Source organism: Mesoplodon bidens, assembly GCF_964165515.1.
Source record: "Mesoplodon bidens genome assembly, chromosome: 1".
Lineage (NCBI taxonomy): Eukaryota > Metazoa > Chordata > Mammalia > Artiodactyla > Ziphiidae > Mesoplodon > Mesoplodon bidens.
The window spans coordinates 135,327,816-135,340,298 of NC_138176.1; the positions used below are offsets into that span (position 1 = coordinate 135,327,816).

A 12,483-nucleotide genomic window follows, 5' to 3' on the forward strand; every position below is an offset into this window, starting at 1 on the left:
GAGAGAGAAACAGAAAAAAAATGTCTACAGACTTGCCAAAACAAAAACCCAACTGCCAGGCTCTGCTGATTTTCTTCCACCTTCATAATTTACTTTGCCACATGCATGACCTAAAGCAGTGTTTTTCAAACTGCAGACCATGACCCATCAGTGAGTCTTGAATTTAATGTAGGGATCACAACGAGCATTTTCTTAAAAAATAAAAAATAGAATATAAAGTGTCTTAGGTAAAGGTACATTTAGTAAAGGTATTTCATAAAACTTTTCCTTTGTATATTCCAGATTGCAATGCAAAATATATTTCTTACTATGGACCATGTCAAAGCACTTTGAGAGTCACTGACCTAAAGAATTAAAACAGGCCATTTGTTTTCTGCCCCACTCTCCTTGTAACCAAACTGTTAAGAATAGATTTATAGGGCTTCCCTGGTGGCGCAGTGGTTGAGAGTCTGCCTGCCAATGCAGGGGACACGGGTTCGAGCCCTGGTCTGGGAAGATCCCGCATGCCGCGGAGCGGCTGGGCCCGTGGGCCTCAATTGCTGAGCCTGCAGCTCTGGAGCCTGTGCTCCACAACAAGAGAGGCTGCAATAGTGAGAGGCCCGCGCACCGCGATGAACAGTGGCCCCCGCTTGCCACAACTAGAGAAGGCCCTCGCACAGAAACGAAGACCCAGCACAGCCATAAATAAATAAATAAATTAAAAAAAAAAAGAATAGATTTATATTTAAGATCACCTGTCAAAGCCAATTTAAGCACAGGACTGCTTTTTGGACATAAATGAATCTTAGAACCCTCACTTGTTAAACCAAGGTTCAAAGAAGGTAGCATGTCTTTCTTGCTCAAGGGTTCTTAGCAACAGCAGAACTGACAGGATGAGCCTTCTCTCCGAGACACTTCAGGCTACAATGACAGTTCTATGGCAGGCCCAGCCTTGTGAGTGGTCTGTGCTATCCTGACCAGGATTTATCATTTGACCTTAACAAGTCCCATAGTTTTTTTCAGAAAATCCCTAGCCTATAAAGATTCCAAGGGAAATATTTTGAAATGGGGAAATGAACTGAAATAGCTGAATTTACCTTAACCCTGGTAAGTCAGAGGGATGCTTACAGGGAAGGTAAAACACCAGAATTCCTTCCAAACATTTAGATGTTTCTGAGATTGAGGCTTCCTATTCTTTTCCTACCTGAACATTTCTTCAGATTAGGGCTTTCATGACCTCTAAGAATATTCTTTTTTTAGTAAAAAAAAAAAAAATATATATATATATATATATATGTATGTATGTATGTATATGTGTGTGTGTGTGTGTGTGTGTGTGTGTGATTGTGGTAAAAAGGAGAAACTATCCAAAGATGTATAAAGAAAGAGTTCATAATATCCTCCCACCTCCTTGCACTCCTTGAAATCACCAATGTGAACTTCCCAGGTTTTTATCTTTCTATACCCTTATTCATGCCCAAATGTATACAAACACATATTCCCAGTGTGCGGGGTGAGGTGAGGATGTAGTGCACAATTACTCTGAAATTGCTTTTCTCAAGAAATATTTCATGGGCATCCCTCCAGGTCTGCTTCTCAAGAACTACATAATATTCCAAGTGTGGATTTACCATAATAAGTACAGTTTCTGTATTTCCAACTTTTCATCACCTTAGATAATGCTGCCTTAAATATCTGAGTATACATATCCTACATGCAACTACCTTTTTTTCCCCTATAGGATAGATTCCCTCAAAAGGTACATGACTAAGTCAAAAGATTTATTTTAGTCTTAATAGACATTGTCAGATTACTTTTTTTAAAATTCTTTACCACCTCATTTAATAATTATGAAAATGTTAAAAAATCTGACAAGTTGGAGGCAGTGTACCTCTTAGAGTACTCTTTAGTACCCTCAATACAGTAAACATTTATTTCTTATCTACAGTGTGTTATGCACTCTGCTAATCTCATTTGTTCCTGTTTTCAACGAATTCTCTGGTTTCTTTTCTAATTGAACTATAGTTGATTTATAATGTATTAATTTCTGCTGTGCAGCAAAGTGATTCAGTTATATATCTGAGTATAGCCTACATCTACTAATCCCAACCTCCCACTCCATCCCTCCACCAACCCCCTCCCCCTTGGCAACCACAAGTCTGTCTTCTATGTCCATGAGTCTGTTCCTGTTTTGTAGATAGGTTCATTTGTGTCGTATTTTAGATTCCACATATAAGTGATATTATACGGTATTTGTCTTTCTCTTTCTGACTTACTTCACTTCACTTAGTATGATAATCTCTAGATCCATCCGTGTTGCTGCAAATGGCATTGTTTTGTTCTTTTTATGGCTGAGTAGTATTCCATTGTATATATGAACCAGATCTACTTTATCCATTCAAATGTCCATCATGTCTTGGCTATTGTGAATAGTGCTGCTATGAACACAGGGGTGCACGTATCTTTTTGAATTAGTTTTCTCTGGCTATATGCCCAGTAGTGGGACTGCTGGATCATATGGTAATTCTATTTTTAGTTTTTTAAGGAACCTCCATACTGTTTTCCATAGTATCTGTATCAATTTACATTCCCACCAACAGTGTAGGAGGGTTCCCTTTTCTCCACACCCTCTCCAGCATGTTATTTGTAGAGTTTTTTTTTTTTTTTTTTTTTTTTTTTGCAGTACACGGGCCTCTCACTGTTGTGGCCTCTCCCGCTCCGGATGCGCAGACTCAGCGGCCACGGCTCACGGGCCCAGCCGCTCCACGGCACGCGGGATCCTCCCAGACCGGGACACGAACCCGTGTCCCCTGCATCGGCAGGTGGACTCCCAACCACTGCACCACCAGGGAAGCCCTTGTAGACTTTTTAATGATGGCCATTCTGACTGGTGTGAGGTGGTACTTCATTGTAGTTTTGATTTGCATTTCTCTAATAATTAGCAACGTAGAGCATCTTTTCATGTGCCTATTGGCCATTTGTATTTGTTCTTCAGAGAAATGTTTATTTAGGACTTCTGACCATTTTTCGATTGAGTCATTTTTTGTTGTTGGGTTGTATGAGCTGTTTGTATATTTTGGGAATTAAGCCCTTGTGGGTCACATTGTTTGCAAACATTTTCTCCCATTCTGTAGGGTGTCTTTTCAGGTTTTTTTATAGTTTCCCTTGCTGTGCAAAAGCCTGTAAGTTTGATTAGGTCCCATTTGTTTATTTTTATTTCTATTGCCTTGGGAGACTGACTTAAGAAAACATTGGTACGATTTATGTCAGAGAATGTTTTGCCTATGATCTCTTCTAGGAGTTTTATGGTTTGTTTTATGCTTAAGTCTTTAAGCCATTTTGAGTTTATTTTCATCTATGGTGAGAGGGTGTGTTCTAACTTCATTGATTTACATGCGGCTGTCCAATTTTCCCAACACCTCTTGAAGAGACTTTTTCCCACTGTATATTCTTGCCTTTGTCAAAGATTAATTGACCGTAGGTGTTTGGGTCTAATTCTTGGCTCTCTATTCTGTTCCACTGATCCATATGTCTCTTTTCATGCCAGTACCACAGTTTTGATTACTATAGCTTTGCAGTGTTGTCTGAAGTCTGGGAGGGTTATGCCTCCTGCTTTGTTCTTTTTCTTCAGGATTGCTTTGGCAATTCTGGGTCTTTTATGGTTCCATGTAGACCTGAGGATTATTTTTTCTAGTTCTGTGAAAAATCTCATGGGTAATTTGATAGGGATCGCATTAAATCTGTAGATTGCTTTGGGTCATATGGCCATTTTAACAATATTAATTCTTCCAATCCAAGAGCATGGAATATCTTTCCATTTCTTTGAATCATCTTCAGTTTCCTTTATTAATGGTTTATAGTTCTCAGCATATGTCTTCCACCTTCCTGGTCAGGTTTATGTCTAAATATTTTACTTTTGGGGGTGCAATTTTGAAAGGTATTGTTTTTTCACATTCCCTTTCTGATACTTCATTGTTAGTGTAAAGAAATGCAACCGACTTCTGTATGGTATTTTTGTACCCTGCTGTCTTGCTGAATTCGTTTATCAGTTCTAGTAGTTTTTGTGTGGACAGTTAGGGTTTTCTATATACAGAATCATGTCATCTGAGTATGACAATTTTACCTCTTCCCTTTCAATCTGGATACCTTTTTCTTGTCTGACTGCTGTGGTGTCAGATCATTTTCTAAATGGATTGTAGCAGTTCACACTCTCCCCAGCAATGTTTGGATGTCATTTCCCTGCATCCTCACCAGCACTGAATATTACCACTCTTTTTAGTTTTTGTTAATGATGGGTAGAAGTATCATCTCATTAATGCTTTAATTTCCTTGACTACATTGAGAATATTTTTATATTTGAATTTTCTTTTATATGAATTACCTGTTCATAGCCTTAGTCATTTTTCTATTGAGTTGATTCTTGTTATTATCAGTTTGTGGCTTTTTGTACATTAGAGACACTGACCCTTTATCATGTATTACAAATATTTTTTCCTAGCCAACCATTCTTTTGTTTACAGTGGCTGAGGAGCTTAAAATTTTAAGTTGTGTATTCTATTTCATCACAGAATTCTGAAACTTCACCAAAAAGGCACAGCAAATATGTTCTAAGCTGCATAAATGACCCCTGCAATTCAGTGAATGCTTAAGGTTTATCAACCTGTAGCAATCAGACTAATGCATCCTGTTTCTGTAGTCATTGGCACCTTTTTCTTAGTTTTTGCTTGCTGCAGCTAAAACACAACCAGAGAGGGCTGAGATGATCCTGGGTCTCCCTCCCTCACCTAGTTGAGGCTCTATGGTGAGCAGTGACTTCTAGGCAGTTTTTTCCACCCTACAAACTTCCAGCCCATTGCACATCTGTAGAATTGTTATTAGAAATCACTTTTCTCAGCTCAGCCTGCATCTTTTTTTCTCAAACCAAAAATGTATTTATCAACAAACTCCCCTTACATAAGTAAGGCAGTAGTTTGCCGTATAAAAATTTGCCACGTAAAAATTCTTTGCACTTCTTTCTGTATGTTTTCTACATGATATAAAACTTTTTACAATATGTTCATTAAAATGAGTTCTGTTGAATATAAGCATTCATTATCCAATCAGATACTTAACAAGAACAGTTTCTTGGCACACAGTGGGTCAGGTTAATTGGTACAGAATGCTCTTTACTGAGAGCTACATGAGCTGAGGAGCAACAGCTCAGCTGCTAAGATTCACTATTTCAACGCAGTAGTGTTTTTCTGCTTTGGTCACATACAAAACCCTTAAAGAATTCTGAAATTCAATATATAAAGACCAGAAACATATTACTTTAGCCACTATATCAAATTAATACTTAAAACCATTATTTAAAAAAAAGAGAAATACCAAAACCATTATTTAAAACCGTTTTTAAGTAAGTGTTTCAAGATCTGCACTAGTATAAACCATTTCTTCCAGCTTGGAACTTGGGAACGGAAGGAAAAAGATGCCTATTGAGTTTGTCTTTATAACATTCATATGAGAAAAACACTGAGATACCTGGTTTTCTCTCACTAATAGTGGCAATATGGGGAAATCTCAGGGAAAAAAAGAAAAGCAAACAGGCGAAAACCAGGCATTCCAAATCAGTAATGCTAGGTATTTTTTATAGAGTAGGAGTTGGCCTAGATTCCATATGGTCTGCAGAGTGCCAATCCTGGTGTTATGAAGCAGAAAAAATAAAAGGTGGGTTTGATGCTGAGACAACAGCTTAGTAACAGCATGTGGTGGCAGTGGGCTCACAAGAGAAGCAACTCTGATGTAAAGTGTCAAAAAAAATTGGATACTATGATCTAACTCAAGATTTGCTTAATTATGAAAGAAAATGAAAACTACCTATTTGAGACTGTAAATCCTTTTTTCTAATTACAAAGGTAATATCAATAAACATCAACCTAACCCTTGAAGGCTGGGATGGAATAAAACATTGCTTCATGTATTCTTTGATATATATTTTTAAACCCATCATTATCACAAGCCTTAAAATATTTATACTGTGACTCAGCAATTCCACTTCTAGAAATTTATGCTAAATGTATATGTATGGAGGGGTTACAGGTAAATTTTATTCTTCTGTGAATTTTTATACATTTTCCAAAGTTTATATAATGAACACAGTTTACCTTTTTATGCCTTTTTTTTTTTTTTTTTTTGCGGTACGCGGGCCTCTCACCGCTGCGGCCTCTCCCGTTGCGGAGCACAGGCTCCGGACACGCAGGCTCAGCGGCCATGGCCCACAGGCCCAGACCGGGGCACGAACCCGTGTCCCCTGCATCGGCAGGTGTACTCCCAACCACTGCGCCACCAGGGAAGCCCAGTTTACCTTTAAGTAGGACAGTATTCTCTAGTGGCCTCAAGCCAAGGGAACCCAGTTTCTTCTTACTTCATCTTTCTGAATCTCATCATGATATGCACAGGGATAGCAAGTTTTGTCATAAGAGAACAACGACAGCAGCTTGTACTTGACAGGCGTTTTTGCTCTCAGGTCTTTAGTAAATCATGTGATGAACCCTTAGCCCTCAGAACAAAGTAATGGTATTGGCTTTGGACTCAACCTGTTATTTTCCATTGATGAGGCTGTTGCAGGAAGAGTCCCAAGAGTTGAGCTCTTACACAAGGTCCCAAGTATCAAACCTAGGACTCGGTGACAGTTTATCAAAATGGCATATGGCAAATAAGACCCAACATTGAGAAGCAGAACTTACAAGGGCATGCGTTAATGATGGTAGCCAGTGGCAGGAAAGTGTGACAGTCTGTATTCCCCAAACATGCAGGAAAATACATTAATTCAAAATATACAAGCTTAGAGGGAAACTGACAGGAAGAAGTAAAAAAAAGAATGTATATTTTACATAAGTATTCAGGAAAGGGTAATATGGAAATTGCTGGGTTTAATCCAGTTAGGAAGTCTGATGTATACCCTGTGTAATTCTAGGAATGTTGACCACTTTCAAGTTGATTCAGTGCAGAGAACTCAGACTATATCCCACCCCCCCTTTTTTTTTTTTGCAGGTTAAAAGGGGTCACTATGGAGTTCAAAGAACAGAACTCTTGCCTGGTGACCGAGACAACCTGGCCATTCAGACCCGGGGTGGCCCAGAAAAGCATGAAGTAACTGGCTGGGTGCTGGTGAGTACCAAGAGCTAGCAAGGATTTCACTCTTAGGAATAGACACAGCAAACCAAAGGTGCCTGATGTACTGCCAGGCTCAAAGTATTCATCTGCCCTTCCACATCTCTTTAGAACAGCCTTACCACGAGCTGCTGTTTCTCTTTCAAAGGAAACTAAAAAAAACAAAAAAACAAAAAAAAAACAGCTGGGGTTTATTAGGATGTTTTGGAAACCACCAAAAAATAAGTGAGAACCAACTTTTTTTTTCCCCCTTAGAGTTCAAAGCAAAATCCTCAAAGGGAACTAATGACCCAAGCATTATTTTAATCAATTATTATTTTACTTGACCTCTGACAGCCATGGACACGCATGGATAGTACTTAGATCACATACCCTACACCAAGGTCTCCCTCAAACGAGGATATGTGCACCTATCCTGTTTTTAACCTAGGCAATGTGACCTAAAGTTGTCCATGACAACTTTACCTCATAGTAGGAATCTTCCTGACAGACCAAATATGATAGCTATATAATTACTCCTATCACAAGACTTGCACTGTTTCTAGCAGTAGAAATACTTTGCTATGAAACCCCTGGTCATGTTAGGAAACTTATGAAATAATGACCTAATTGAAGCCACAGGAAAAAAGTTCACTGCCATAGAGAAACTAAAGATCCTTTTTCTTTCACAGGTATCTCCTCTTAGTAAGGAAGATGCCGGAGAATATGAGTGCCACGCATCCAATTCCCAAGGACAGGCTTCGGCATCGGCAAAAATTACAGTGGTTGACGCCTTACATGAAATACCAGTGAAAAAAGGTAGGTAATAAATCTCATAACCATTTAAAAATGACTAGTGCTTTTGTTTAATAAAGGACAGAACCAAGTATGAAAGTATCAGACATAGCTCTTAATGAAATTCTGTGATGTTAGGAACCCACAAGGGAAGGGCATTAAGTATGTAATCAAAATGTAGAGTGCATGGCTCCAAAAGAACATTCAGTGGTTGATGGAATGCTATTATTATGACTCAGATGCTTTCACTTTATCTTACACATAAGAGTCAAACCTGATTGGAATGGTTTATATTTCCCATAACTTTCTATCTATCTTCACAGCATTTTCCTTGGTGTTGTGACTATTATATTAAATTCCCATTTAAAAGGAAATGATTGTAGACAATTCTGGTCCTTCACTTTGAGCTTTTCTAAGAAAAAACCAGAAAGAGTATATTGGCAAGTACTCAATTCTGTTCTGCCTCTATCCACTTCACTGTCAAAAGCTTCCTCTTAAGCATCCATCCTGGCGGTATGAGAGTAATGCTACTTTACATTTATATAGTTCTATTAGACTGATGTCTGAATTGGTTTTTCCTTAAGCCAAAAATAACGAAATTTACTGTCAGCATTTGTCAAAACCATTCCACTGTGTGGATCACTCAGCTGTGGTACGAAAGGAAGAAATATCAAGTAAAGATGTGTTTGGTCAGAGTCTCTTTAGCCAAGATGTGTAAAGTCAAGTGATGAAACAGAGCAGTAGCTAAGAGTCATGTGTTTGAGTCTCAGCTCTGCCACTAATTATTCCATTTTAAATTCTGAATGAGAACTGGATGACAAAGGAAAGTTCCTTGGCCTCTCTGGATCTCACCTTGCTCATCTGTGAAACATGCTTCTCCCAGTTCTATAGTAAGGTCTGTCGCTTACAGATAGACAAGTACAACAAAATCACCTTCCACATCTAAAATCATATGGCTCAAATTCCAAAAAGCATTCCCACCATATCATTTATAGTTACTCACACATCCTTTATCCCACATTTTAACAACTTCATTTATTTGGAAACACTAAACTGCCTCAAAATTAGAAAGTCAATCGTGTCCATATATGTAACTAATTTTTATCTTTTCTTTTTAAACAGGTGAAGGTGCTGAGCTGTAAACCTGCAGAATATATTAATCTGCATAGCTAAAAGTAGTCTGGGTAACTACAACCCCTGTTCTTGCCTAATAACCAGTTTCTTTTCATCCAGTCCACTAACACTTTAGTTATATTCACTGGTTTTACACCATGAAATACAAAATAAAGATAACACATCAAGACTGTCTACAAAAATTGTCTATTTACAGAAGAAAAGCATGCATATCATTAAACAAAACAAATAAAATGCTTTTTTTCATAGTACATTTTTGTTGTTTTAAAATTTTTTTAAAGCTGTATCATAGAAACAAGACACAAAGATTTTTAAAAGAGCTAAACACTCATCATTCGAGGTGCAATACTCATAGACATGAGTTCCTGAAACAACAGCTTGCATGCATAAGGCATTCGCACCAAAGAGATCTGGGGGGGGAGAAAAAAAAAGGTAATTAGCAAAGCTGTATTGAAGGGACCCCACTTCCCTACCCCAGAAAAAGCTAAAGACTTGGTACTGGAGGTGATGAACAAATGAGGCTGATAACACTCATCCTACCTTAGCCTTTGGTGGCTCTTCTCCTAAAAGGCTTTGGTATTCTGCCCTTTCTGCCAGATATAATTTATATTCACCCTTCTCAATTAAAAGGTTTAACAAAACTCATTGTTTAAAATTCCTTGTACAAGGCCGCATTATTTCCAAAAGATGAACAGCTTAGCTTAGAGAAATTACCACACTAAAACTTAAACTAGTTTTTAGAAAAACAGAATTGTTACCTTTTTCCTCATTTAAAACTAGGAATCTTACAGAAGGATGCTATCAAAATTGTGAAAATGCCAATCTGTTCCACCACACTAAATCTGCCTGGATGATTAGGCCAACGTGGTTATATCCTAAACAGATATCAACTGTCAGTAAGGTCTGCACCTACCTGGGTTTTATTTCGGCAGCCCCTGCATTCATATGTATGGGTCCTGGTGTTAGCGATCGCCATTATTCCACAAAGATTGCAAACATGAACCTGATATGGATCTGATGCCTCAAACAATCTTTCCCTTAAAAACTGGGCTGCTCCGTGGGCAATCTGACAATCTCGTTCCATTTCTCCAAAACGCAGGCCACCATCACTGTCATGGAAAAAACAACAGACTATTTTGTACTGATTTTCTATTATCATAAAGAATATTAGAAAGAAAGAGAAATAGACTCCGATTTTTCTACTCTTGCATTCTCTCTACATGGTGGGGAGGTTGAGAAGTCTATCAACTATTTGGTGTGCATTAATTAGAAGGTCCCCAGAGTAAACACATAAGATTCTCAAGTATAGCATATACTTTTCCAAATAAAATACAATGAAGTACAAAATAAAATCTCATCAGACTATCATTTAACTTACTAGAATTCACCTCTATACTAAAAAATGAATAATAAAAAAGTCAATCTAAATAAAGCAGCTTCTCCATGAAAGAGACTCCCAGGCAATCAAACCTGAAATGATAAATGCATGTCGGCAAAAGTGATGGAAAGAACAGGTGACTAGTCACAGGTTTCCCCACATGTAAGTGAAATGCACTGTTCTGATGGCCAGGCAAGTGGATGGTGATGGCTTCCTTAACATTCTTAATATACAAAATACATAAGATCAATGAGCTTCTAATGATATTACCAAAAACAAAACATTTGGTCAGCTTTGGAGGATTCTAGGCAACCAACGCATCATTTTGAAAACTGGTAAATAAAAGGAAAGAATTAAGCATTTATTTTGCCTTTTAGTATATGAACCATGTCACCAGGTTAGCAGCTGAGGAAACAAAGTTTCTCTCTATGGAAGTATTCCAGCTAATAAATGAAGGAATGATAAATTAGAATCTCATCAGTTTGCAAATAACTGTTTGCAAATAAATAACCTTTAAATAATTAAAGGTTTTACGTAATGATCATTAATAGCTGCTAAAGTCATAAAAGAGACAAGCAGATATTGAAAGTATTTGCCTTTGAAGTATTACTGTGAGAGAACACAAACCCTTCACCTCATCAAGGCTCTAGATCCGATTAGCTATTTACAAGAAAAATAGGAACACAGAGCCCAGGAATGCAATCAACAAAAATCCAGACTGTGAGAGGGAATTCCTTGGCAGTCCAGTGGTTAGGACTCAGCGCTTTCACTGCTGAGTGAAAATATTTTCCAAATGACCAAATATGATACTACAAAATTACATAAGTATAAAAGATACAAAGTGTAAGGCCAATGGATTTTAATATAATAAACATAAAAGATTCACCTAAGTGGTTTCAAATTCTGCATCACCAGTAACCTTTAAGAAAGGACAACTTGGACCTCCCTGGTGGTGCAGTAGTTAAGAATCCACCTACCAATGCAGAGGACACGAGTTCGAGCCCTGGTCTGGGAAGATCCCACATGCCGCGGACCAACTAAACCTGTGCGCCACAACTACTGAGCCCACTTGCCTAGAGCCTGTGCTACACAATAAAGAGAAGCCACTGCAATGAGAAGCCCGCACACCACAACAAAGAGTAGCCCCCGCTCGGAGCAACTAGAGAAAGCCCGCACGAAGCAACGAAGACCCAATGCAGCCAAAAATAAATTTATTTTTAAAAAAAGGACAACTTGTTTTGATGTAGCATCAAAAAAAAAAAAATCCACAATCACCTGACAATTATTAAAATATTCTTCCCTTTCCAACCACACATCTGTGTGAGGTCAGATTTTCCTCATATAGCAACACTTAATTATAAAAAATAACATCCTGCAATGGGAAGAATGCAGAAGCAGACACAATAATCCAGCTGTCTTCTCACAAACCAGTTCATTAAAAAAGGTTTGCAAAAAGGTAAACCAAAGTCACTCATCACTAAATTTATTTGGAAAATATTTTTCACCTAAAAGGTTACTTATGTTAATGTGTAATGGATTTGTTACTGTTATTTTTTAAATAAAGTAATAAATATTTTAAACCTTTCTCAGTTTTAATTTCTAACGGGATAAATATCAAAAGATACAGGGACTTCCCTGGTGGCGCAGTGGTTAAGACTCTGTGCTCCCAATGCAGGGGGCCCAGGTCCAATCCCTGGCCAGGGAACTAGATCCCACAACTAAGGAGCCCACGTGCCACAACTAAGGAGCCTGCCTACTGCAACTAAGACCCAGTGCAACAACAAAAAAAGATACAACTCCCAGACAAAAGCCTTTGGGGTCCTGGAATCAAGAAATTTGAGAACCATTCCTTTATATAACAATGATGATGATGCAGCTCTCTTACCGAGATCTACCCTCCATGGGCTGCCTATTAAGGATCTGAATAGGTCCCCGAGCACGAGAATGAATCTTGTCATCCACCATGTGCTTCAAACGCTGGTAGTAAGTGGGGCCAATAAAAATTTGTGATGTGATTTTTCGACCAGTGAATCCATTGTATAGGACCTGAAACAGATTTTGAAACA

At 38.2% G+C, this 12,483-nt stretch overlaps 2 protein-coding genes across 3 annotated transcripts in view; one reads left to right on the plus strand and one right to left on the minus strand.

The window, feature by feature from the left end:
• The window catches only part of IGFBP7 (insulin like growth factor binding protein 7), a 78,311-nt gene extending 69,019 nt beyond the window's left edge, over positions 1-9,292 (plus strand). Inside the window, exons 3-5 of the mRNA XM_081226970.1 lie at positions 7,012-7,128; positions 7,803-7,929; positions 9,028-9,292. Of these exons, the coding sequence (XP_081083096.1) occupies positions 7,012-7,128; positions 7,803-7,929; positions 9,028-9,047 (264 nt within the window). The 3' untranslated portion in view covers positions 9,048-9,292. The remainder of the gene's footprint in view (positions 1-7,011; positions 7,129-7,802; positions 7,930-9,027) is intronic.
• Positions 9,207-12,483, minus strand: part of LOC308613394 (DNA-directed RNA polymerase II subunit RPB2) — a 47,211-nt gene continuing 43,934 nt past the window's right edge. For both annotated transcript variants that reach the window (XM_081226851.1, XM_081226852.1), the window contains exons 23-25: positions 12,303-12,463; positions 9,953-10,148; positions 9,207-9,449 (exon numbers count right to left, since the gene is read on the minus strand). In XM_081226851.1, the coding sequence (XP_081082977.1) occupies positions 9,360-9,449; positions 9,953-10,148; positions 12,303-12,463 (447 nt within the window). In that variant the 3' untranslated portion in view covers positions 9,207-9,359. The remainder of the gene's footprint in view (positions 9,450-9,952; positions 10,149-12,302; positions 12,464-12,483) is intronic.